The sequence below is a fragment of the Dermacentor albipictus genome, chromosome 3, assembly GCF_038994185.2.
Source record: "Dermacentor albipictus isolate Rhodes 1998 colony chromosome 3, USDA_Dalb.pri_finalv2, whole genome shotgun sequence".
Classification (NCBI taxonomy): domain Eukaryota; kingdom Metazoa; phylum Arthropoda; class Arachnida; order Ixodida; family Ixodidae; genus Dermacentor; species Dermacentor albipictus.
Window position 1 is genome coordinate 125,141,663 of NC_091823.1, and position 26,890 is coordinate 125,168,552.

Below are 26,890 nucleotides of genomic sequence, written 5' to 3' on the forward strand. Positions count from 1 at the left end.
CTTTAATTTTGCCTAGAAAAAAATTTAGGCAGGTGAGAACAAAATGAAATGTTAGAAATTTGATAATTTGAGAAACAAAAGCTCAAGAAAATGGTCTTACTAAGGCCTATTTTGGGACTAGTGGGTACCTCACAGTATAAAATCAACACTACGTGGCGATCACTAGACAAAAGGAAAATGCCGAACTTGTAGAGATGCTTTTTTTTCTTTCATACTATTTTAGCAGTGCAGCGCCACTTTCTGACAACATTCTGAAATGACGCAAGTACTGAAATTCACAGATTTTTCAGTCTGCAATAAAACTTGAAACTGCTAATTCCCCGTGAGATATCGCGCCGTTAAAATTTTACCAGTGGCATAGACCTTCACTCCTTCGACATGTAACGACTGTACTGCTCCTCTCCAAGAGATATTGTGGCAAATTCTCCTTTTGGCGCAAACCGACACTTCGGTGCTGGCGCGTCGTCGGTGTTAAACGATTATTTTCTCGTGAAACAAGCTCCAAGCTAAATTGGGCCTTGAATTCCGATGAACTCGAGGCATTCAACAGGAAAGTCAGCAACATCCACAAATCACACATGACAAGTTGAAAGTGCGTAACGCGCCATAAAATTGTTCAAAATAAATCCGTAGTTCGACCAATATCAACTACGAAATGCAATGAGCTTATTCCGCAAAAGTTCACGAAGGTGATAAAAGAAGAGAGAAAGACTTCATGATTAGAAGGCTACACGCGATTACTGGCGCCATTGTGAAAATCCCCGCATGAAATTTCATCAAAAGGATGTCTGGCTACGCAAGAAAAAATCCCGCCACCGGTAATCCAATTTGAGGAAACCCTAACGGAACTACGCTTGCAGTTATGGTTAATTCACATGCCAAAACTTGAATGTGCGTGTCCACTTTAGTACTACACTTTCAGATGTTTAATCACCGAATATCGTTATCTACTGGCTCATAATAATGCAATGGTAAAATTAGGTTTTTAGTAGTATGGTCAGCAAAAATCAACCTACTGAATCAACACTGGTTCCCGGCTGTACAGCACGCACTCCGACGATCCAGCACACATGGAGGTCCACCGCCGCTGATCGTCGCACTGTTGCCGCACACCCACGACTCGTCGAAGTTGCACTGGCTTCTTAAAATTCCCAGTAATGTCGGTGAAGTTCAACGTCACTGAGATAACCGAGATAGTTCCTCGGCGTGGTCAGATGACGTCCCAACGCAAACACAGTCGCATAACACTGTTGGCACAAAGAGATGACGACAGTTACCACCGAAAAGTATCGCCTCTTCCGCCGGCCCACGCCATGTTTTTGCTCCGTCCCAGCCGGAGCAGTCTCTCCTCTTTTTGCGCCACGCAAGCTGAGCACAGAGGCGACGACTGTTTTCTTAGTCGATTCTTTCTATCCTTCTGGCTTTCGCTTTTCTTTCTCCCTCACAGCTTCACTCTCACCACTCCTTGAAGCTTGGACTTTGTAACGCTCTCTCAAGGTTTCGGCGCCCTGTCTGGGCGCCAAATTTGTAGGTGTTTGGCCGCATACAGTCGTGAGCAGCGTGCTGTCACGCATAACTTCGCTTGAATGCACGCTTATATGTGGTTGTCTGGGCTTATTCGAGAACATACCGCTCATATGGAGGACGTCATGCAGTACTTCACTAAGAGTGTACCCTTTAGACTCATGAGGTAGTAGAAAGGCTGCATACTTAGGCCTGCATGTTACGCTTAGGCATGAATTTTTATGCTTTTACCCTAGATTACTGCCTTCTGATTTAGTGTTTGTTTTCAGTGAAAGACCAATTTGAACAAAAGCTTTACAGCTACTTTACACTAAGCCAGCGTTTGTGTTTTCTATATGAATAATATAAGTTAATTGCATTGCAAAAGTTATTTCCAATGCAGAAATGCTACAGAAAAGCTGAAAGCTGATAAAGCAATGTATTGCGGCTTTCTTCGTCAGCTTTCAGTGCAGATCATTTTGCGCTTCCGGAGAACGCAGTATATGGTTAAATCTGTACGATTCGAAGGAGTAATATTATTAGCGATCACCCTCGCAGCAGCGAGTATTTCTACTCCATTTTCAGATATTAAATTACACGTCCGATGGTTTTGATCGCATTATTTACGTGTGCATACAGTTCATACAGAATGTCACGTTCATCCCTGTTTCTCTTGTATGTTTCAGGTGTGGATATCATTTTACATGGAGCCCGGCCTAGTTGCTCTCGATGATATACAAATAGATTCGGGACCATGCCCGCCAAGAGGTAAGCAAGATTGTGCCCCTCCTTTAGAATGCAGCTCTTAAGCAACCGTTCCTTCGTTTAGCACCGGCGTGCCTCGGCGTTTTTTATCTCGTAATCGAGCGAACGCGGAGCGCAAAGGCAGATGAAAGAAAGGCGCGCGAGGAAGAAAGTGGAGGAGGAGCGGAGGGGAGACGGCCTGCGCAGGCGCTGGGTTGCCGGTGGCCAGGGCAACTTCAGCCGCATGGGCGATCTCATCGGCGCTTCCGAGGGGAAGGGGATGCACGGCGGCGTGAGGTGAGGAGAATAGGTGTTGTGTGGAGGGTTACGCTCGTCCTCAGCGTCAGCTGCTGAAGTCAGTCCATGGTACCAGCGTGTGTGGTGAGGATCACTGCTCTTGCAAGGGGCGATGGCGAGCAGCTGCGAGTAAGGCTCGATTTGATTCTCCCTTGGGGGCTGCCGCTGACACTGGTGGCACGATTCCCCCGCGACGACGGGCCCGCTCTCGTAGTTGGTGGAACGAAAGCCTCAAGAAGAAAAGCGTAGCGCCGCGCAAGACGGACTGCGCGGCGACGATGGCTACGATACGGCGCCAGAGTAATAATAATAATAATATTTGGGGTTTTACGTGCCAAAACCACTTTTCTGATTATGAGGCACGCCGTAGTGGAGGACTCCGGAAATTCTGACCACCTGGGGTTCTTTAACGTGCACCTAAATCTAAGCACACGGGTGTTTTCGCATTTCGCCCCCATCGAAATGCGGCCGCCGTGGCCGGGATTCGATCCCGCGACCTCGTGCTCAGCAGCCCAACACCATAGCCACTGAGCAACCACGGCGGGTTGGCGCCAGAGTAGCACGCGGCGTCTGTATGGAAACAAAGTGCTGTGCCAGCTGCATGGAGGCTGCTGTGAATCGCGCCTACGCGTCACCCACGCGCTATCTCATTCACCCTCCCGATAAGGAGGCAGTCGCGCCACACTTCGCTCCATTTGCAATGTGCTGCACGAGACAAATTGCCGCATCAGCTACGCTGCTCATAGCGCCCTCTTCCTGATATAAACTGTGTGCCTACATATTCATAATACAATATTCTGACACGCGAAATGAAAACACGTGTAGAGCTGCACTCAAACTTCACGTTAGAGAATATCGAAATCATCGGTGATTTGTTTTAGTCAAATATCGAACTCCCACGTTAACATAATTATCTAAACTAGACTCCTGAAATAACTGATAGTTTCACATCGGAATAACTCTTTCGGTAACTTTGTGATGCCATGTCGCGGTAATACACAATAGCCGCATAAAAAGCAGGTGAGATAATATTTATAAGTAACATAAGATGAAGCAATAAGCAGGCACTTAATTTCCAGCACCCGCCGTGGTTGCTCAGTGGCTATGGTGTTAGGCTGCTCAGCACGAGGTCGCGGGATCGAGTTCCGGCCACGGCGGCCGCATTTCGATGGGGGCGAAATGCGAAAACACCCGTGTACTTAGATTTAGGTGCACGTTAAAGAACCCCAGGTGGTCGAAATTTTCGGAGTCCTCCACTACGGCGTGCCTCATAATCAGACAGTGGTTTTGGCACGTAAAACCCCATAATTTTTTTTTTAGTTTCCAGCATGCAGTTTCACTTTGCGAAACGTCACCAGATGGATTTTGTGTGCGTCCTGCAATTGTGCGCCTGCGACTCGAGCGTATGCGTCATGTGAGCCGCAAGAAGACGACGGCGATAGCGACTTTCGCGTTAGAAGTGCCTCGCTGTACTTTCCCTCTGATAACGAAACCCGCGTAACGCTGTGGGGACATTTAATAGAGCGCCCGCTGTGGACGCACCGCAGCCCTAGTGACAGGTAGGTCACCGCAGATGTTCTCTACATAAGCCTGCTATTACGCAAGGGTCGACTGTTATTATTGCCACGTGAACATTGTCAAATGCCTTTGACAACTTGCAAATCGCCGCCCCTGGCACTATGCTAAAAATTTAAACGCGAACCATTTCGACACCACTAGAACGCGTTGCTTCATTCCCAGATTTGTCCATTTCCACATTCAGTAACAGAGGCCTAGATCAGAATGATAAATGCGTGAAAGGCCTGCGTTTTGTCTTTAGCTGCTAGCGTTTCAAACTGTGCATACAATTTCATGGGGGGACTGCATGCTTCGTGATAATAAATAATTGTGGGGTTTTACGTGCGAAAACCACTTTCTGATTATGAGGCACGCCGTATAGTGGAGGACTCCGGAAATTTTGACCACCTGGGGTTCTTTAACGTGCACCTAAATTTAAGTGCATGAGTGTTTTCGCGTTTCGCCCCCATTGAAATGCGGCTGCCGTGGTAGGCATTCGATCCCGCGACCTGCTGCTCAGCAGCCTAACACCATAGCCACTGAGCAACCACGGCGGGTGTCTTCGTGATAGCGACAACGCCTAAGATTTGTTGTGTCTGCGTGTCGGCCCAGTTGCAAAGGCGCCTAAACAAACCAATTTACTAACTAAACTAATAACTATGTAATACAAATACAATAATAAAAACTAACATAACAAAAATACTAATTTCATTATTAGTCACTGAGCTAATTAGACTCAGTAATACGGAACTTAACTAAATAGCTCAACTTTCTCACAAAGCCAACTAATAAATAAGTCAGCTTATCGAATTTAGTAACCAATTTAACTAACATGTAGGCCAACTAACCAAACTAACTCTAACTCGGTATAACTAACCTTACTAAACCAAATAATAACTCGCCTATCAAACGAAATTTATGCAACTATGAATAACTTAACTCATTACCTAACCTAAAAAACTAATAATTAGACTAAGTAAACTAATTATCTAACTATTAACCATCTTAACTAACTAACCGAGCTTACTGACGGTATTAGGCACTAGATCAACTAAGCTTGCTGGTCAATTAAGTTTATTTCATAATAACTAGCTGGGCTAACTAACTAGTCAGCTACCTTAACTAACCTCTAAATAACTTATTAACCAGCCAAATATGTTTAACTAGAACAAAGTATCTAAGTAACGACTAATCGAACCGAACTTACTAACCAACTACTAACTGAACTAAGTAAACACACTAATTAACTAATGACGTGCCTAATAACTAAGTGAGCTAAGTCAACTAACCAAATACGTAACTTTCTTAAAGGAACATGGCCAACTTAAGAAACTAAATTAACGAAAGTAACTGAACTAATATTTGTTGAATAACTAATAATTTACTAATGATCTAACTATACTAATGCATTTTTAGCGAACTCACGAACCAAACAGATTTCCTAAAGTAACTAATTAACTAACAAATCTCATTACTGAAGTATTTTTGAAACGCAATAATTATTTACCTTTAATTGCCTTAACTAAGATAACCAAGCAAATATAACTAGCTCATCTTACTAACAAGAGGGACTTTTCCTATTGAACGATATTCATGTTCGCGCATCAGGCGTAGCGCAATAATTCCCTTCAACTTAGGTCAGTGGCTCTAGAGCTACTATCTCTGTATATATGACACTTTCGGCGGAAGTTTCATGACCAGAAAGAAAAGCATAAAAGGACCCTGGTATTACTGAGATTGTGCGATGCCTGATTTTTCCTACATTGGCGAGAAAGCGTTACACTACCAATTTCTTAACACTGAGGCCAACCTTAAAGGCGGTACAGTCTAACGCAGCGTCTCAAAGAGCTATCAGGCAGTAGGCAAGAGCGTAAGAAAGTGGCATGCTCTCGTTTTCAGTCACCTTGTGAACAAGGGAGGTGGTGCACGCGAAAGACAGTGGTAAGATTGGCAATCACAGGAGCGTTAGTTTCCGTGCTTGTGGGCGAAGGAACACTAGCGCATGCACGCGTGCTCTCGCTTGTGCTCTGCAACATTGGAGGAATTATTTTATTTATTTATTTATTTATTTACATATCTACATTCACCCCGAGGCATTGCTGTACGGGGGTGTTATGGATTTTGTACGAATATTCACCTTTACTACCGCTACAGAGAGGCTGGTTAACTCGTCCACATGTTCTTCTCAAAATAACGCACTGAAACAACACGCCTAACCTAAATATTCTCACTCAAACAACTACACGTCTTCGATTGCACCATTCCTTGCACCATTCGGCTAATCACGGATTGCACCATTCCTTGCACCATTCGGCTAATCGCTTGCACTTAAATGCATCGTCGATAGTAGTTCCTGCACAATTTCTTATTCTGCGTCTTTTGAGGTGCGACGGTGTGGTGTTGTCTCGTTAAGTGGAAGCATTAGCTCCACCCCGACTCCAGCGCCGCCTATTCAAGTCTATGTCAAACGCAGAAATGCTATTATAATGGAACCCTTAGGCCGATTTTAATGAAATTTGGTGCATTTGAGAGAAAAAGTTAAATTCTGGCGACTGTCGGCAGCAAAATACTAATTTATGGCATTGATTTTGGGCAATGATGTCGGAAAATTAGTTAGATCGACAATAATAGGGGCACAACTCTTACCAATCCGTGAATATGCATAAAAAAAACATATATTCCAGTTTTGCAAATTGCATCCATCAGGATATGCAAGGCAAACTAATTCGATCTATTAAGTTAAATCTTACGTCGGTTTGTACCACTATTTACGAAGCTTTTTAAAATTCCTACTGAGATGTTAGGGCTCTATTTTAGATCCATTTATAATACATATAACATGCCCGCTGTAGATGTAGTATTAGATGCATTTCAAAGAATTGCGATATCGTTTTTTATTGTTGAGCTAAAGTTGTAAAATTTATAGTTCCGCTTCCTGAAAAGTTGCGATTTTAAACAATCATAATACAAAATAAATGTATAACTAAAAAATTTGTTTCGAACAGTCACTAGACTCTGTTTTTTTATAATGCAACAAACTTCGTCAAGTTTGCTGCAGTGGTTGCTGAGAAAAATTACTTCCCCTTTCCATGCACTTCGATAAGCGCTGCCGAGCTACATCTTCCTCCTAATAATACCTTCCTAAGAGAAACATTCCATTTGGAGGAAAAATATGTTTTTCCTATACTTCTTAGACAAATAATTTGAAGCTTATAATGGATCCCAATCCGTTTCAAAAGAAATAATACCGAATGTGTATGCAAAATCAACAAACTACTTCTAGAAATTGCATAGTGGAATGCCTGTAGGAACATTTCATTTGGGCCGCAAAAGTTCTTGGCAAATATTTGGTACTGGATGTGTTGTAATGCGCCTACGTTGTGCTTCCTCGTTCAGATTTTTGCTCCTGGGAAGTGGGATTTCCGTGCCCGATAAAACAAGCTCCTAACAGCTTCGACGCCTGGAAAATTCGGCGCGCCGCGGATATTCGATTTGTAGACCATACCAAGAAGAATTTGACAGGTGAGTAAGTGACGAAAACTTGCTCTGGACGTGCTTGCACGTGCTCTGGAGACTTGACGAACGTGCTGTGATTATGGATGCACTAAAAGTATGCTAAATAAGTTTTAGAGATATAAAATGTGGCTTAACACACTTTCTTGTTAATATTATGGGGATAGGTCGGTTACTGCGAGAGAAAACAAATGTTGACAGTTGAACTTTGCGCCATGTGCCCAATGCCGGTGCGTCAGTGTGACGTCACGTATTTCAAAACATTGTTTGGTGTTTGAGACCGTTGTGGCTCAGCAAAAGCTCCTAACACTTACTATAGTCAGCTTTCAGCTCATTCAGAGTACAATGCTATCAATCTCTACCGTTTAAAGCTGAACTAAACGCTAGGGCAAGCGCCTTCAATTTCATGACTTCACGGGGAGCTTGTGCGAGAACTTCAAGGTAGTGACGTCACTCCTCTTATGTACTTGTGCTTTTTCTTTCGTTTTTGCGCCGTATAGTTGTATACACTCTATAAATGTGAAGATGTAAAATTGTGTGTAATCATCATGTCTGACAATGCAATGTCACTAAACATTTATACTTCACAACTTGAGGTTGTATGTCTCGCTTCAGAAAATTAACGCCGCTCGAGAGGGCCCTTCTACTACCAAACAACACTTCGCTTGGGCAGCTCTCAAATGCAATTGTGGGTGCCGCTTTTTTTTTCTCCCGACCAGACTACTTTCTGAGAAATATTCAATTTTACCTGGACTTCTTTTCCAATAAACATGACTGGACCCTCTAAACCTGCTTGACGTACCACAATATTTGCGTGACAGGAGAAGTTAAATCAATCCACCAATGTGGATTTCGTGGAAGTCGTGTTGCCTGGTCTTGTCCCGCTTTCGCGAGCTGTCACCAAGTATACACGTACATAATATAAGCAAGCTCAGCCTACAAGCATTCCTTTTTTTTCAAGGTTCTTTTTTTTTCTTCTGATAGAGAGCGACTCTGTGCTGTGTTAAAATCACTGTGGCCCAGTTGGCTTTCAGCCATTTTATGTGAGAAGGGAAAACAAGGACGTGCGATCGTAAGACACGAGCCTCTTTGACACCCTGTAAGAAATTAATATGTCCCTATAGACGCGACAATGAGCAACTATACAGTCGAGTGTAGTTTCGTGGCACTTCCATATTACCGCAGAGGCTAAAGTCAATCTCAAATGTCACAGGTCAGAAGAGCAATGAGTGCAGCGAATAGTTTGAGAAAACGTTCGAGCATCGTGAACCCAATATGCAATCACAAACAGCGAAGGGGACAGATAGCCGCTCCTATATTTGTGGCTTTTGAAAACGAAATCAAAATCTCTATGCTGTCGGGAGTAAGAAACGGCTTAAAATACCTCCGAACCATCCAAGCTGATGCAGCGACGGGCCACCAACAAGCGAAATTCTGAATGCTGGCAGTGTATGACTTGCTTCATCTAAATGAAAGTTTGACCTGCAATCAAGCTAGCTGTATGTCAGGCTGATTGGTTAATTTTTTTCGTTTACTTTTTCTTATTGCAGGTCGATACTTATACCTAAACACAACTGCAGTGGTCTCGCACCACCCTGTGTCCCACGTGTTCATGCAGAGACGTCCACCCACAGCGGCTACTTGCGTCACCTTCTGGTGGAGTGGCCACGGCGCCCCTGGCCGGCTGAATGTGTATAGGTTAGTACGCTGAAATTTATAACCAGAGACAGCCGAAGACCTGCTTTTTGCATTGTAGAATCGAGTTTGACGAAAAGTGAAATGACCTAAGCGGACGTGATGACTGTGGTTATGAAGCTTAATGAAAGGAAGACGTCCTGTTTAGTCCAGATCAACGGTAAAGGAGTTGAGTAACCAGTGCACACCAGATGACAATAAGAAGAAACTAAAAACTGCAAAAGGAAACCGCCCTCTAGATGCACCACTTGACGGTGGACACCTCAACAGCGAGCAGCAGTCAGTGGTTAATGTTTTCCGTTATGTTCTAGGTACACACAACTACAGGATACAGCGAGCAGTAGAAACATTTTGCTAGTGCTTCTGCAGCCTTCTTCGTCAAGTAACGGCAGTCCTCGAGCAGGAAACGTGGCGCGAGAAAAAATATATGCTCGAGGTAATAAATACGATCCGCGAACGAATTGAAAGTAGCCGCAATGAATAAGACTTTAGGCTAACTGAGAGAGAAAGTGTAGTTTTTTTGTACTCCATATTTTAATAAGTTGTTGCCATGTCCCATAGCCACAGTACTTGCAATCACCCTATTTTTGATATAATACCCGTTATCGGGTGTACGCTTTGATGGGAGAACAAAAGAAAATCAACCTGTTGGACTGGGCAAAGTCAATATAAGCAAACCTGAATACTTACATACTTGTAAATAGTTCCAGAAGCTATTCAGAACTCGCCGCGGTTGTTCAGTGGCTATTCTGCGTTGCACTGCAGGACACAAGATCGCGGGGCTGGTCCCTGCCGATGTGACCGCATTCTGTTGAGTCGAGAGTGGAAAAACGCTCATATATGGTGCATTTGCGTACACGCTAAAGGGACGCACTAAAGTGAAGCAGTAGATCAGTTTGCACTGACTGATCAAAAAGTAGCTTTTTCTTTAAGTTTTGTTGTGAGAGGTTTCTTACTGCAGTGGGAAGTCAGGGTCAAAGTTTCATTTTTTTTTAGCGTCACGCCGAAACTCCTACGTCGGTACGGCATTGAGACGTCACGAATTCCGAAGTATTTTCTTCTATTTTGGCCGCTGCAGCTCTGTAGACGTTTTTCAAACATCTGAAGTTCAGTCTTAGGCACTTTTAGAAGACAATGTTGACAATATTTGCAGAAAAAAATTTGATAGGGACCAATCAGACGCCGAAAAAATTCATTATGTCACAGACAGCGCAAACAGCGCAATATGAAGACAGCAAAAAAAAGGAATACAAAGATGGCACTTGGACATCACAATGACTTGATGCCTCTGATCATACAAGTTCATCCACATATCGCAAAGGATTTGTTATTCGTGTTTGACGCTGCTGTTCCCGCAATTATATCCGCAATATTAAAGCTACACTAAGTATGCCATGCTCGTATTACAATTGCAGATTCACGACGGAGACAGCGCTAAGAGATCCGCTGGTTTCAGTGTACTCCCACTCGCAAGACGGCGAGTGGCTAGCACGCACCGTGACCATCACCTCAAGCAGAGAATGGAACGTGAGTTAGGATTCTTCGGTAGCTTTTTACAGCGACGCTTTAAGGACATCCTTGCACCTGTTTTTGGTGCGGTGGTGAAAGCTGTCCGTACGATGGCGGGCTCACTGTCAGAGTTTCCCGGCTGCGCTATAGTAGCATTTTCGTCAGAATTAAAACACTCCTGTGATGACCCAGAAAAATTACGACTAAGTGTCATAAATGCGTATGTTATTATATGGGAGTATCCTCTTGACGACACTAATTGAAGGTTTCAGAATTTCGGCTGAACTTCGTAAATATTATTATTACTTCTTTTTTCTTGAAATGATGCCCATTGAATAAGGCTGGTGCATTTCGGTGAAGTTAGAAAGAAGTCTAAGGAGCAATGTCCCGAATTCCTGGATATGCAAGCAGAACATTCAGAAGATAATTAGCTGATGATATGGCTTCCATACTTTTGACCTACAAATGGAAACAAATGCAACGAATGCTAGCAAGGAATTATAGAGACTTTTATATATTTCACCGTCATTTCCTTTATTATTTCTGTTTCAGCTTGTCTTTGAAGGTGTGGCCGTTGCAGCAACAAAAACAGGGTCCGGGATTATGGTTGACGACGTTGAGTTTACCGACGGGGAATGTCCACCGTATGGTAAGAGTACCAAGGATTATTTAAGTGCTGTAAAAGTCAGGTTGCAGAGTGGTTTTGCAGTCAAAATATTTCTTTGCAGCCTCCTTGAAATGTTTTCTCGAGGCAAATTGTGGTACAACATACAAAAATCTCTTTAAAGGCGGGAGCAATAAATGTAAATAATCGAAAAAAAATTGAATTTGCCTTCTTGCTGCTATGTATCTGATTACACAATATTCCATCGTACAACGTGATCCTTATTTCATGGTTATTCTTTGCTTTTTTGTAAATTGGATTCACTTCTTTTGAGTTGTAAGTTGTCAAGTATTGTGCCTCAGAACCTCTAAACACAGGGCACTTATGTTTGTTACGGTGTTCTTGTTGTTCGAAATGCCACCGTTCTTTTTGTAAACGTTTATACCACGATGCAGCAAATCAGAAGACGCTGTGGCATCTTTTGGTTACTGTTCTATTTAGGTGATCTCTTGCAAGGCAATTCCGTAGTGGGCTTTTATTCACTACACTACGCTTCCCCCCTCCTCCAACGAGAAGAAGAAAAAGAAACCCTTCACAGTTCGACAGGATAATACGTGGACAACGTATGTGAGCTTCAGGGTGCGTCAACCTTCCATTGCACCAAGGATTGAGGGGGGCAGTACGTTTCGGTACCTTTATATAGAGCACTAGAGCACCAAGCATGCTAAACGAATCTTAATAGTTGCAAGCGGTAATTTGATTTGCAGAGACGCTTTGAAACTTTTGAGAAGACCACCCCCTGCGTGCTTACTGGCTGCTTATTGCACTTTCGATGGCTGTTCTTGCAACGCTCATATGGAATTCCTTTCTCTACATGCTTGCACTGAAGAATTATGCTCATTCGAGGAAGAGTGTCTGCCATGGAGGATTCCGAGAAAGGGTAAGTTCTCAGATGTACGATTATTTCATTTTATGCCCTAAAAGAAACGACGCTTCCTTCTGTCATGCAAATTATATTAATTAGAGTTCTGCCTTGCAATTGTAAGTTTTATTGCACGTGCACTTCGTTCATCTGATGAAAGAAAGCAGTTTGAATAACGAGAAAATAACGGTGAATGTATGCCTAACCTGACTATTAAATTATTCACACAACCAAATGGTTAATTTTAATGCTTTTTGAAACTCTGTCCGGCTTTCGTAATGGGCGAGACAGAGAGGGAGAACGCGTAAGGATATTGCGGATGTTAGCCTAGCTACAGATGTGGCATGCCTTGCTTGGATGAATTTATTGCATATATATATATATATATATATATATATATATATATATATATATATATATATATATATATATATATACATGCACAACATCTTTATGACGACAATGAATTTTCTTACAATCAGCAGATGCATTTGTGTGAGTCCTATCATGTCGGGTGGCGTTGAACATCTACTGGCCTTCTGTTTACCACTTTCCAACACTGATGATGGTAAAGCTCTGAAATTTTCACTATGGAGGTAACTTTTAAACTCACAACGGATAGTTTGTTACCATTGTAGTATAGCTGAGATTAATGAGCGATGCTTTTTATGCATTTGTTTTCAACACCACAGGTATTTTGATAAGCGTCGTTATCTAATTCTGTTAAGAGCATATTGTCACGTGGTAGTGACGGTGAAGAAAGAAGCAATAACACAGTAGCAATACTGTGAACGAGAAAACTAACTTTTATTGGGCGAACCTGTGCCCACAAAAACAGGCTACACTTATAGCACAACGATAGCGGCGAACACGGTCGGCGATCGTCGGAAAAACTGATCAGCGGGTCAAGCGCGTCGGCTTTTATAGATCAGTCGTCGAATGTTCCAGATTACCTGATGGGACCCGCGTGTCTTCCACAAAGTTCTACACCATTCGTGTCACGCGATGAAATCTGATAACACAAGGTGCGGCGACAACAGACACGCGGATAGAATCATCGACAACTTTCCAGAAACTTCGGATACATGCAAGCGCGTCCCGCGCTGCGCGATAAGATTTGTTAGGCGGTGAAACCTGGTCGCCCGATAAATATAAATACACGTGTCAATACCCCCCTCTTAAAAAGCATCGTCCCGATGCTACAAAGAGAGCGAAACACAAAGGGACACTTATTAAACATAAGCAACAAAACAACGAAAAGAAATAAAGTCCAAAGGTCAGTTACGCGAAGTCCCAAAGTTCGTCAACGCTGGTGGTACGGCTTGAGCCGCACAACGTGGAGAATTTCAGGTCGTGAGCGGCGCCGCTGTGACAGCGAAATGCCGTCTGGCACGACCTCGTAGTCCAGTGCACCAATACGTCGGATGATCTTGTACGGTCCAAAATAGCGACGCAAAAGCTTCTCGCTCAGTCCTCGTCGGCGTATAGGGGTCCATACCCAAACACGGTCGCCGGGCTGGTACTCGACGAAGCGTCGTCGGAGATTGTAGTGTCGGCTGTCGGTCCTCTGCTGGTTCTTGATTCGCAGGCGGGCGAGCTGTCGGGCTTCTTCGGCGCGCTGGAGATAGGTAGCGACGTCAAGATTCTCTTCGTCCGTTACGTGCGGCAGCATGGCGTCGAGCGTCGTCGTCGGGTTCCTGCCGTAAACCAACTTGAACGGCGTGATCTGTGTTGTTTCTTGCACCGCCGTGTTATAAGCGAATGTTACGTACGGCAGGACGGCATCCCAGGTCTTGTGTTCGACGTCGACGTACATCGCTAGCATGTCGGCGAGGGTCTTATTCAGCCGCTCCGTAAGACCATTCGTCTGCGGGTGGTAAGCCGTTGTCCTCCTGTGCCTTGTCTGACTGTATTTCAGAATGGCTTGGGTGAGCTCCGCTGTAAAGGCCGTTCCTCGGTCGGTGATGAGGACTTCTGGGGCGCCATGTCGCAGCAGGATGTTTTCGATAAAGAATTTCGCCACTTCGGCTGCGCTACCTTTCGGCAGTGCTTTTGTTTCAGCGAAGCGGGTGAGGTAGTCCGTCGCCACGACGATCCACTTATTTCCGGTTATTGACGTCGGAAAGGGTCCCAGCAAGTCTATCCCGATCTGCTGGAATGGTCGGCAAGGAGGCTCGATTGGCTGTAGTAATCCGGCTGGCCTTGTCGGCGGTGTCTTGCGTCGCTGACAGTCTCGGCATGTTCTGACATAACGGACGACGTCGGCGGTCAGGCGCGGCCAATAATACTTTTCTTGTATCCTTGATAGTGTCCGGGAAAATCCGAGGTGTCCAGCGGTCGGATCGTCATGTAGGGCATGCAATACTTCTGGACGAAGTCCTGACGGGACAACAAGAAGGTAATTGGCGCGGACTGGCGAGAAGTTCTTCACGAGTAGACTGTCTTGAAGCGTGAAGGAAGATAATCCGCGCTTAAATGCCCTGGGGACAACGTCGGTGTGCCCTTCCAAATAATCGACGAGGCCTTTAAGTTCCGGGTCCGCTCGTTGTTGTTCGGCGAAGTCTTCCGCGCTTATTATTCCAATGAAGGCGTCGTCATCCTCGTCATCTTGCGGCGGCGGGTCAATGGGGGCGCGGGATAGGCAATCGGCGTCTGAGTGTTTTCGTCCGGACTTGTATGTTACGGTGATGTCGTATTCTTGTAGTCTGAGGCTCCACCGTGCCAGCCGTCCTGAGGGATCCTTTAAATTCGCTAGCCAACACAAGGCGTGATGGTCGTGACGACTTTGAATGGCCTGCCATATAGGTAAGGGCGAAATTTCGCTGTAGCCCAAACGATGGCGAGGCATTCCTTTTCGGTTGTAGAATAATTGCCTTCCGCTTTTGACAACGACCGGCTAGCGTAAGCTATCACGTGTTCATGTCCATCTTTTCTCTGGACCAGGACGGCGCCGAGGCCTAGGCTACTGGCGTCAGTGTGGATTTCGGTATCGGCGTGATCGTCGAAGTGCGCAAGTACGGGCGGCGACTGCATGCGTCGTTTGAGTTCTTGAAATGCCTCGGCCTGCGGCGTTTCCCACTTGAACTCGACGTCGCATTTAGTTAGCTGCGTCAGCGGCTCAGCGATGCGTGAAAAGTCCTTGACAAAGCGCCTATAGTAGGCACACATGCCAAGGAATCTGCGCACTGCCTTCTTGTCGATTGGCTGCGGGAACTTTGCGATGGCAGCTGTCTTCTGCGGGTCGGGGCGTACTCCAGATTTGCTGATGACATGGCCTAGGAATAGAAGCTCATCGTAAGCGAAGTGACACTTTTCCGGCTTCAGGCTGAGCCCTGATGACATGATGGCCTCTAATACTGTCGCAAGCCGCTTAAGGTGATCGTCGAAATTTCCGGCGAAGACGACGACGTCATCCAAGTAAACAAGACAGGTCTGCCACTTCAATCCTGCTAAAACCGTGTCCATCACGCGCTGGAACGTTGCAGGCGCCGAGCACAGTCCAAACGGCATAACCTTGAATTCATAGAGGCCGTCTGCCGTGATGAAGGCGGTCTTTTCGCGATCCCTTTCGTCGACTTCTATTTGCCAGTAGCCAGACTTGAGGTCCATCGATGAGAAGTATTTAGCATTGCAGAGCCGATCTAATGCGTCGTCTATCCGTGGGAGGGGGTATACGTCTTTCTTCGTGATTTTGTTCAGTCGACGATAATCGACGCAGAAACGTAGGGTTCCGTCCTTTTTCTTCACTAAAACAACTGGAGACGCCCACGGGCTTTTCGACGGCTGGATGATGTCGTCGCTCAGCATTTCGTCGACTTGTTGTCTTATAGCTTCGCGTTCTCACGTCGAAACTCGGTAAGGGCTCTGGCGTAGTGGTCGAGCGCTCTCTTCGGTGATTATGCGATGCTTTGCGACTGGTGTTTGTCGAATCCTTGATGACGTCGAAAAGCAGTCTTTGTATCGTCGAAGCAGACTTCTGAGCTGTTGCTGCTTAATCGCGGGGAGACTAGGATTTATGTTGAAGTCTGGCTCGGGAACTACGGTCGTCGGGGTAGATGCAACAGAATCCGAGAGGACAAAGGCATCGCTGGTTTCCTGTATTTCCTCGATGAATGCGATCGTCGTGCCCTTGTTGATGTGCTTGAACTCCTGGCTGAAGTTTGTCAGCAACACTCTCGTGTTTCCTCCGTGCAGTCGAGCGATCCCTCTTGCGACGCAAATTTCACGGTCGAGTAGTAGACGTTGGTCGCCTTCGATGACGCCTTCTACGTCAGCGGGTGTTTCGGTGCCGACCGAAATAACGATGCTGGAGCGAGGCGGGATGCTCACTTGATCTTCGAGCACACTCAAGGCGTGGTGGCTACAAGGGCGCTCCGATGGTATCGCTTGATCTTCCGACAGCGTTATTGACTGCGACTTCAGGTCGATGATGGCGCCGTGTTGGTTCAGGAAGTCCATGCCGAGAATGACGTCTCGTGAACACTGTTGCAGGATAACGAAGGTGGCAGGGTAAGTCCGGTCATGAATGGTAATTCTTGCCGTGCAGATTCCAGTCGGCGTAATGAGGTGCCCTCCAGCGGTCCGAATTTTGGGGCCCTCCCATGCAGTCTTAACCTTCTTCAACTGGGCGGCGATGCGTCCACTCATTACGGAGTAATCGGCCCCTGTGTCGACTAAGGCAGTGACTGCGTGGCCGTCGAGAAGCACGTCAAGGTCGGTGGTTCTTTGTCTGGCGTTGCAGCTAGGTCGTGGCGTCGGATCACGGCTGCGTCGTGTTGAACTGAAGCTGGAACGTCGCTTCGTCAAGTCGTCTTTCGTCGGTGTAGTCTTGGCTTCCAGACTTCGTCGGGACGGCGGCGTGTCGTCATTAGGTCGTCGAGATGGTTTCTTCGTCGTCTTCGTCGGCGGCGGAGGATCTTCGTCAGTTCGACGAACAGCAACCGCACCTCCATCGGTTGCTGCTTTTAGTTTTCCGGATATGGGCTCGGAGAGCGGCCCCGGGCTGGGCCGGTGTATGGTCGGTGCTGCGGCGACAGGTAGCGGCCTGGTGACGGCGAACGGGACGGTCGTCGAGGGCTCCACTGAGTAGCGGCGAGGTAATCGGCGATGTCACGAGGGCGTTCACCTTCCCTCGGGCGCTGTGCGTTCACGGCGAAGCCTCGCAATCCCAGGTCGCGGTATGGGCATCGGCGGTACACGTGCCCGGCTTCGCCGCAGTGGTAGCAGAGCGGGCGGTGGTCGGGGGCGCGCCAAATGTCCGTCTTCCTCGCGTAGGTGCGCTGGGCGACGGGTGGGCGTGCTGGCGGCGGCGGCGGCGGTGGACGACGGAATTGCGGCGTTACAGGGACCTGGCGTTGTCGCGGAGGGGGAGCTTGACGGCGTGCGATGGCGGCGTAAGTCATCGCTTCTGGCTGGGGCTGCGGTAATTGTGGTTGCACCTCAGGAACTCCTAGCGATCGGTGCACCTCTTCTTTCACGACGTCGGCGATCGAGGCCACTTGAGGCTGCGACGATGGCAAGACCTTGCGCAATTCTTCGCGCACGATGGCCCTGATGGTCTCGCATAAATCGTCCGTGGCCAGTGATTGAATTCCGGAGTAGCTTGTTGGCTTGGTGCGTCGGTCAAATTGCCGGTTCCGCAATTCCAGTGTCTTCTCGATGCTCGTCGCCTCACGAAGAAACTCGTCGACGGTCTTCGGTGGACTTCTTACCATACCGGCGAAAAGTTCCTCCTTTACGCCACGCATCAGTAGACGTACTTTCTTTTCCTCGGACATTTCTGGGTCGGCGTGGCGGAACAGACGGCTCATTTCCTCAGTGAAAATCGCGATCGTCTCATTCGGCAGCTGCGCTCTTGTCTCCAGTAGAGCTTGGACTCGCTCTTTTCGCACGACGCTTTGAAATGTTTTCAGGAAGCCGCTTCGGAAGAGGTCCCACGTCGTCAAGGTGGCTTCTCGATTCTCGAACCACGTCTTGGCGGCGTCCTCCAATGCGAAATAGACATGTCGTAGCTTGTCGTCGCTTGCCCAGTTGTTAAACGTAGCGACCCTCTCATACGTTTCCAGCCAGGTTTCCGGGTCCTCAAATGTGGAACCGCGGAACGTCGGTGGTTCCCTGGGCTGCTGCAGGACGATGGGGGACGCTGGGGCCGCCATTGCGGTTGCCTTGGCCACAATCTTCTTGGTCTTCTCAGGTAGAAGTCCGTGCTCCGGGGGCAGCCGTTGAAGACGGCGGCTTGCTCGGTGGTCCGGGATTACGTTGGTGTTCTGTTCGCGGTCTGGGCTGGGATCACGGCTTGTCGGGGGCGTCCTGTACATGGACGAAAAGCACCTCCACCAGATGTCACGTGGTAGTGACGGTGAAGAAAGAAGCAATAACACAGTAGAAATACTGTGAACGAGAAAACTAACTTTTATTGGGCGAACCTGTGCCCACAAAAACAGGCTACACTTATAGCACAACGATAGCGGCGAACACGGTCGGCGATCGTCGGAAAAACTGATCAGCGGGTCAAGCGCGTCGGCTTTTATAGATCAGTCTTCGAATGTTCCAGATTACCTGATGGGACCCGCGTGTCTTCCACAAAGTTCTACACCATTCGTGTCACGCGATGAAATCTGATAACACAAGGTTCGGCGACAACAGACACGCGGATAGAAGCATCGATAACTTTCCAGAAACTTCGGATACATGCAAGCGCGTCCCGCGCTGCGCGATAAGATTTGTTAGGCGGTGAAACCTGGTCGCCCGATAAATATAAATACACGTGTCAATATATAAACAAGTTACAGCACTCTTCATTGTCGTGCAGTAAAGAATAGGTTCGTTCTTTAAAGCTATATTCAACTTGCCTACTCAAAATTCTAAGACATACTCTTGAACAAGATGCAAGTTTTATACGGATAGATCGAAAGGCAATGATAATATTTGCCAAAACTTGTTGCTGAGCTAATTCCTTCATGACTTAAAAATAAAGGTGCCGGCGCTAATTAGACGAGAACGAAGTGACACAAACGGTGCCTGAAACTCGAAACGTGAATATACTCTAAACGTGAATCAATCTGTTACTCAGTGTCAGTTCAGTTTACGTAATTTTCACGAGCAAAGTATATGTATCCTATTTTGCTAATGCAGGGAAATTGCAGATTCATTGCATACTTAGGAAAGCCGATAGACCAGTGCCGAAATTGTCTGACGCAAGACTACACTGTAGCGCGAATATTCTGCACACGAATTTAATATTGTCGTGGTAAGAAGCTGCAAAAAGAATCTGCGAGCGCTTTGTATTGAAGACAAGACAATCAGGCTTGTAAGCATCTTATCACGCAATGCCTTACTATTCACTCAAAACGACCGCATAATGATCACATGATGTATACATCGAAATGTAATCATCACGCCAAATACAACATTTAACCGCCTCCATGTCGAGCACATAATCAATCAATCAATCAATCAATCATTTTATTTCCTTAAAGAAGGAGGAGTACAGGACTAAAAGCTTGGACAGCTTGACGGGGTCCCGACCCCTTGTAAGTTGGCATAACAGCAAGATGACAGCCAGTCATACACAAGAAATGAAAAAAAAAAACATCACAATGTAACGGGTAATACAGAGTGAAACAAGACGGCAAGAAATAATCAACACTCATAAATAACAGTGGAAAACAAAATTAGGAGAAGGCAATGTCTAGTCTTGCAAATAAATAAGTTGACAAAAACGTTTAATGCGAGAGTTTCGGTTTCTGGAGGGATCAAAATTTTGTCGGTCTAATAGGTTTAAAAGCGAAGGTAATGTATAGGATAAAGATTGCTCATCATAAGAGGTTCTTGGGGTAGGTACGAACCACATTTCTTTATGTCGGGTCTGTAGAATATTTGTATTTTCCCCATAATAATTCTGTCACCTCATTTTTTTCGTACATTTTATCCTAGGTGATATGTTGCTGCGAAATACCTTGAAGCTCTCATGTGGTCAACTTCTTTCCAGACTTTCATGTATTCATCTCTCTCTCCCTCAAGCAACTCCTTGGTACAACACAAAAAAAGAACTAGCTCTGCTACCTTACGTGTCCTGTGTTAGGCACAACATTATCAAGTTTTTTTTTAATTTAATGCGACTAACTCTTTGCTGTACACGAGACACTGGACGGAAGCGCTTCAAGCCGTCGGGCCTCTTCAGTAAAAAAAAAAGGGGGGGGGGCGCCTTATCAAAAGTCGACGGGAACGTAGAGAAAGTCGAAGTTGGTGGCATACCATTTATATGCACTGAGATCAGGCAGCATAAAATATAATGTACTGATGAATAATTGCATATTTTTGCTTGATTGGCATCATGTTTTTCGTTCCATTTTCAGAATTCACATGTTTTCGCGATCCTTTATTTCTTTTATTATAGTCGAGCTTTTCAGAAAATTTTTTTTGTGCGTTCCATTTTTCTGTGCCCTCATACACGTCGAACCTGTCTTCTTACGCAACGAATTTGGGTGACAGGCCTTTGTTCTTGCACAACAGGTCCGGCGGGTTGATGCCCAAGATATTGCAATCAATTGCGCAATATGGTTAATTTGCTAGTACATTATCGCTAATTACACCCGTACCGTAATCTTCACCTGCTCTGCGACTAATTCTTGCTTGCTGTATTGTTGAGTCCCTCATTTTGATAACTTTTGCGATGTTCAAAAGCAAGGAAATTGCCCCCTTTTTTCAAAGATTATATACACAGATAGTAAGATCAGATACGGCAAACAAATACGAAGGTCCTCCGAGTTAAGAACTCCTCGCACTGAGGCGCCAGGCACATTTTGAATTGGCTTCACCGAGGCCCAGACTGAACGCAGGCGAAAGTTTGCGCAGTCAAGAAACGCACGGGTAACACAGGCTTCTGCACCTACTGCCGCAGCACGTGTTCCATTTTGTCCATTCTGTGGCGTTATCTGCCAATGAGAATTTAACGCATTCGCATTAAAAATAAAAAGAATGGTAGAACCAGGCTCATTGCGTGCATGAAGAATCTTGTGTCGGGAGCAGATTTTTGCCGCACTTGCTGCGTGGGCATATAACCAACGCATGGGCATAGAAACATTTCCCACATGTTGATTCGGCTGTCGTCAAAAGGCAGTAGAGTCATCGGGAAGGGCTAAGCGGATTAACTCTATTTTCTATGCATGCTCCCCCATCAGAGACGGCGTTCGAAGTGGAGCGAGCGGGATCCTTTGATAAGCTGCCCCAAGACCACACGACGCATACCGAAGATGGTGAGTATTTCTAGAGCCAGGTAGCGGGCTGTTTGGGAATGTTGCAGCGTCTGTGCAGCGTCTGTAGCGTCAGGGGCCAGTCGGCCATAAAAGGAAAAGCACAAGAAGCACAACTAGGTTTGACTGCATTGCCAGTTACTTCCTTAAGTGTAAATACGTTATCCTCAGGAAAGCCAGAAAAGACGCCGAGACAACCCACAGCTGGCAGTCCTACGTGTAGGCTCAAATGTGTTGGCACAGCGGTGGCCACGCAAGTCCACGCATAGTACTGTGCGTTTGTGTATAGTGGATGCAAACGTACAGTGAGACTGCCTCACCGACATTTCAGCTAACACAGGAGAAAAAGTTTATTTTGTAATATTTGATGATAATATATTTCTCTTTCGAGAATGATATTAAGAGCCGTTTTAAGCATGCATCGTACTGTTTTATCAAATATTTCTGTTCACAGAATATTTCCATTTATATCCTATTTTTTATCACTTGAGATATAGGTTCCTGATGTACTACAATATAGCTCCAGCGTTGTATTTATTTAGTTATTCATTTAGAGCACCATTAATGTCATTATGTAGTCACAGTAAGAAGTGGTACAGCAGTCGTTTTAAGCATGCATCGCGCTGTTTTATCAAATATATCCGTTCAGAGAATATTTCCATTTATATCTTATTTTTTATCACTTGAGATATAGGTTTCTGATGTACTACAATACAGCTCCAGCGTTTTATTTATTTACTTATTTGTTTAGGGCACCGTTAATGTCATCATGTATTAAGAAGGGGTACAGCTATGGCGCATTCCTGGTGAAGATTTGAGTCTTGGACGCAGATTAATACGGGTCGCTGGCGATGGAGGTGTGAAAGGGATTCTATTCCGCTTATGCAATTAGCACGAATCAATGCGAGTACAAGTTGGCACGGCAGGATAGCACTTTAACTATCGGCTGTAAAAATGTTAGGCATAGATTATAAACAGAAAAAATAGTTATATGAAGCTAACTAACAAAAATCCCAACATTCATTTAGCTCGACCCCTAATTCCACCAGTAAAAGTGCCCCCTTTAAATTAATATAGTCAGGGAGCAATAGGCATTAGATGGGGGTAATTAATAAGCAATATGAGTCTTGACATAATTACATATGCCGACTCAAGCTGGAAGAGGCAGCTGAAGCACATTACAACGCCAAATATCTTCCCAGAACTCCAGAAACAGCGCCAACATGAATATTTCTTGAATCTCGAGAGCATAAGGCATAAAAAATGACGCCACAGACAGGTTACGTGACGTGCAAATCAGTTTCTTGTGCTCAGCTCGACAGAAAGAAAAAGAAAAAGATCGCCTGCATCTTCGTGCAACTAATCCGATGAGAGGGCGTTGCAGCGAGCAAACATTGTTTCCTGGGTCAAATATTTCGTCAAATAGCGTGCTTGCTTCGAACTTTACATCATAGACAATGACATGTTGAAATAGAGTTAACCGACGGGCCACATTTTTGTTAATCGTATCATGAAAAGCCAAAAACAGACACCAAGGACAACATATGCAAATTAGTTGTACTTACTAATTGAATAAAAGAAATGATAAATTATGGGCAATGAAAGTGTGTGAATAAACAGCTTGCCGCAGGTTGCGAACGTTCTCACGTCTTGACATTACGCGTGCTATGCATTACGCGTGCGCGTGAGCATCGCACCTGTCACCTCACGGCAAAGAAAACGAGGTCTGTTCCGAGACTCGATCACAGGTCGCGTCGTGTGATCATACCAATCAACGTGGTGCCTCTAAATAGTAGCTCTGTAGACGAGATATTGCAACCTTTCGAGGTGCATTTTGATGCAACTTACTGTTGATTTGATCATTAAACTGAAGTGCCTAATGCTTGGCTCTTATTTTTAAGGTCACTACCTTCTCTTCAAAAGCCCTGGCACCAAGGGAAACAGGACATCTCTAATATTGCGGGAACCGTTGCGATATCAGTGCATCACCTTATGGTACTACCTACCAGATCTCTCCGATGGCGTTGTGCTGTACGTGCAAGACAAACCAATATTAAAGGGAAACGGTGTGTGGAAGAGACACCAAGAGGAGCACCAGATGTTCTGGGTGAGTGCGTAGTGATATCACTCATCGTACACGAGTTCTATCCTATTTTTTTCTTGTTAAAGTGAAGTCATATATTTAAGTATTTATAGTGTCAGGTAGCGCACTTATATTTCTTCGAACAGGATTGCCTAAAGAGGCGGACAGTGTTTGCACAATGAATCGAAATGCCCGAGTCACTGTTTTAAAACGTATACCTAGATATTCATAACTTAATTGTCACTTCGTGGTAGATATTGCGTTTTATTAATTGTAGCGGCACGAAATGTAGCCATACGATTTCGTCTCGGTTAGATTGTGAGATATATTTCCTTGGAACATGTTTTATGAGTAACACTCATGCCCAGGTAAGCGGCGTCACACTAGCAGCAAAATTGCACGTTGTTTACGATTTATTGTTCACGATACATCGTTTTCTGCATCGAAGAATGAATAGACTTCCAGAGCCAGTATACTCTACTATACTTTGTGAATGAACAGCCGCCGCGGTACTTCATTGGCTACGCAGCTGTGCTGCTATGCTCGAAATAGCATTTTTGAACTCTGCCGCGGTGGCCGCACTGCAACGGGCGTGAAATGCAAAATCAATCGTGTACCACGCATTGAATACAAATTAAGGAACTCCAGGTGGTCAGAATAGTTGGGGAGCCCCCCACTGTGGCATGTATCATGATCATGTTGTGTTTCCGGCACGTAAAACCCCAGAATTGAATTTTTTTTTTATGAATCCGGAATGAGTATTTAGAAAGTGCAAGGTGCTATCAGAAGCAGTGCCACTGCTTCTACGTATATCTATAGATATGCCACCTTAGCTCACCGGCCACAATTCTTACGTGAATTACAATAGGTGCTTTAAAGTAGTTCGTTAAAACCTAAATAGTTAAACCCAGGTAACCAACTCACAGTGTGAATTTAGATATCTTGTCCAAATAATGTCCGCTTCTTCGAGTAATCTAGCAAGAAGAGTCGTACTATTGTATCTGCTATGGGCCAATTTTTTAAAAATTAAGTTCAGGTAGTAGTCACGGTTACCACTCTTACTTATGAATTTCAGTTTATAAGTTACTAAACGCTCATTGAACACCGCTAGAAGATTGGTTCAGAGAACCCTAAGAGATTATACGTAGCCCTCTAGGTCTCAATTCGCTTGAAATGTGCGGGCGCGCTTGTGAAATTTTAGCGGGCGCGAAGGGACAACAGAAACCCCGTATCTATGTGCTCGCTTTGTCTATGAGGTGGGACGGGCTCCAGTTACAGTTTAATGGGCTTCTGGAGTGATCTATTTTATAAAAAGTACGGGCCTTTGCTATCTGAATGAGTGTTCCTGCTAATTGATGTGATGGCCACGCTGAGCTAACCTGCTGAATGCTTATCTAATTTATCCGCTTATTCGACTGTCGATAAGCGATGCGTGCGTTTCATGGCGGTACGATATGTTAATGACCGATTACAAGCGGAGGGTAATTTGACGTCTCTTTATCTTTGCTGAATGCGCTAAGCTAAGAGGAAGAAGTAGCTTTCTTGCTGGGTAAAAATATTCCTGGCATACTCGTTGGCTACTCAAGTTGATTCTCTAGTCTACAAGTTACGCAGCCTTTTGTACAATTGTCAAAGGTTTTCATTTGACCTCCCAGAATGATCTGTTGGTGCCGGGCATGTCATTCTTTTTATTTTTAAAAAGGCATGCGCATCTATCTGTCTAAGAACTTTATGTAAGCTATTTATTTCAAAACTTTCGTCAGCCGCTGGTTAGTACCTGAAAAGAAATATTCAGTAGAACAGGAGCAACACATGACCCGCGAGATGGACCCTGCCATCGCTTAAAGAAAAGGAAGTGAAAATAAAAAAAGTACGCTACAGTCAAATTTCTGCAGAGTAGATATGTTACCTACTGGTACTCCTACCAATCTTTATCAAAGCGTAGCACATATTTTTTTTTGGCGCGATAAAAACATCTCCTGAAGGCACACAACCGAGTGTTATGCAGTCGCCTGTGGGAAACATGTAATCATGTGCAGTTTCGGTCTTGCGATTTAACGGTCCACGCGTGGCGACAATCCCTTTTCCAGCTCCACCAGCACTGGTAGCGACGCCTTCAAGCTCACACCTATCTTACTCCCGCACGTCTTGCCCTCCTCCTTATGTGACCGCTGCGGTACTGATTGCGCTCACGTCTTATTCTTTTTCCCGGCACACTTGTCCCCTGCCTCTTGGCACCTAACCAGTCCGCAGCTATCTTTACATAACTGAAATCTCTTTACATGATATCTTTTACATAACCTGAAACTAGAGGACAAATTAGGGGATAATTTTTAATGGCGCCTCCTCTGAATCAGCGTGGCAAAATCACGTAGCTCACGTTAGTTAATCATTTTATTACTTAAATTTCAATTGAGAATTTTGCATAATTCTTCTCAGATCTTTGTTTGTCGTGAAACATTCATGTTCGTTTGCATCTTCTGAGCCCGACTTACGCTCTTTGTTTCTCTCACTTTCTTCTTAATCATTGCGGACTCTCCAATTTGCACACTCCTGGCAAGCTTGAGTATGTCAGTGCACTTCTCTAGAAATGTGAAAGCATACGAACTGAATCTAAGCGCAGGATAAATAAATAAATATTAACCGAATATAGTTCGGTGCTACTTCCGCATGTGTATCGTGTACAATAAAGTAAATAATTGGACAGTTATTGAAACTTTTCTAATTGTGTAACATCCCTCTGCAATTGTCCTGGGAGCAATGTCCGCCGCTTCAAGTGTTCCGTACCCGACCGCAGAATGGCGACATTTACCAAGTCCACGTCGACTCGCTCTTTTATATGTCTCATTCCATAAAAAACCAAAAGTTCGGTTAATGGGAATAGACGCGTTTTCTCCTTTCATATCCCATTCGCTTCACTACATTTTGTAAGCGCAAGCTTCAATTGAGTTGTCCTGCGGTGTCCAGAAATATGACAGTAGCAGCTGCAGCCACACTCTGTTTCACTGAAACGTTTTTCTGAAAGCATGTACCAAGTCACTGTCTAATGAGTTGCTTTGGTAAACAGAGCAAGCCTAGTCCACTGCATTCAACGCACCACTTTCACATTACAGAAGGCCAGCTTACTATACACGCTGTAGGCATCATGTCAGTCCTCTTGAGGGTTATTCATTTAAATCTTGTCTTAAAGTTCATCCGCGTGAGCTATT

The 26,890-nt window shown here is 45.1% G+C and overlaps 1 protein-coding gene across 1 annotated transcript in view; it reads left to right on the forward strand.

The window, feature by feature from the left end:
• LOC135909443 (MAM and LDL-receptor class A domain-containing protein 1-like) overlaps nt 1-26,890 on the forward strand; it is a 240,271-nt gene that overhangs the window by 125,082 nt on the left and 88,299 nt on the right. The window contains exons 26-33 of the mRNA XM_065441401.2: nt 2,190-2,271; nt 7,498-7,623; nt 9,165-9,312; nt 10,725-10,836; nt 11,371-11,467; nt 12,312-12,362; nt 21,527-21,601; nt 23,500-23,705. Coding sequence (XP_065297473.2) covers nt 2,190-2,271; nt 7,498-7,623; nt 9,165-9,312; nt 10,725-10,836; nt 11,371-11,467; nt 12,312-12,362; nt 21,527-21,601; nt 23,500-23,705 — 897 coding nt within the window. The remainder of the gene's footprint in view (nt 1-2,189; nt 2,272-7,497; nt 7,624-9,164; nt 9,313-10,724; nt 10,837-11,370; nt 11,468-12,311; nt 12,363-21,526; nt 21,602-23,499; nt 23,706-26,890) is intronic.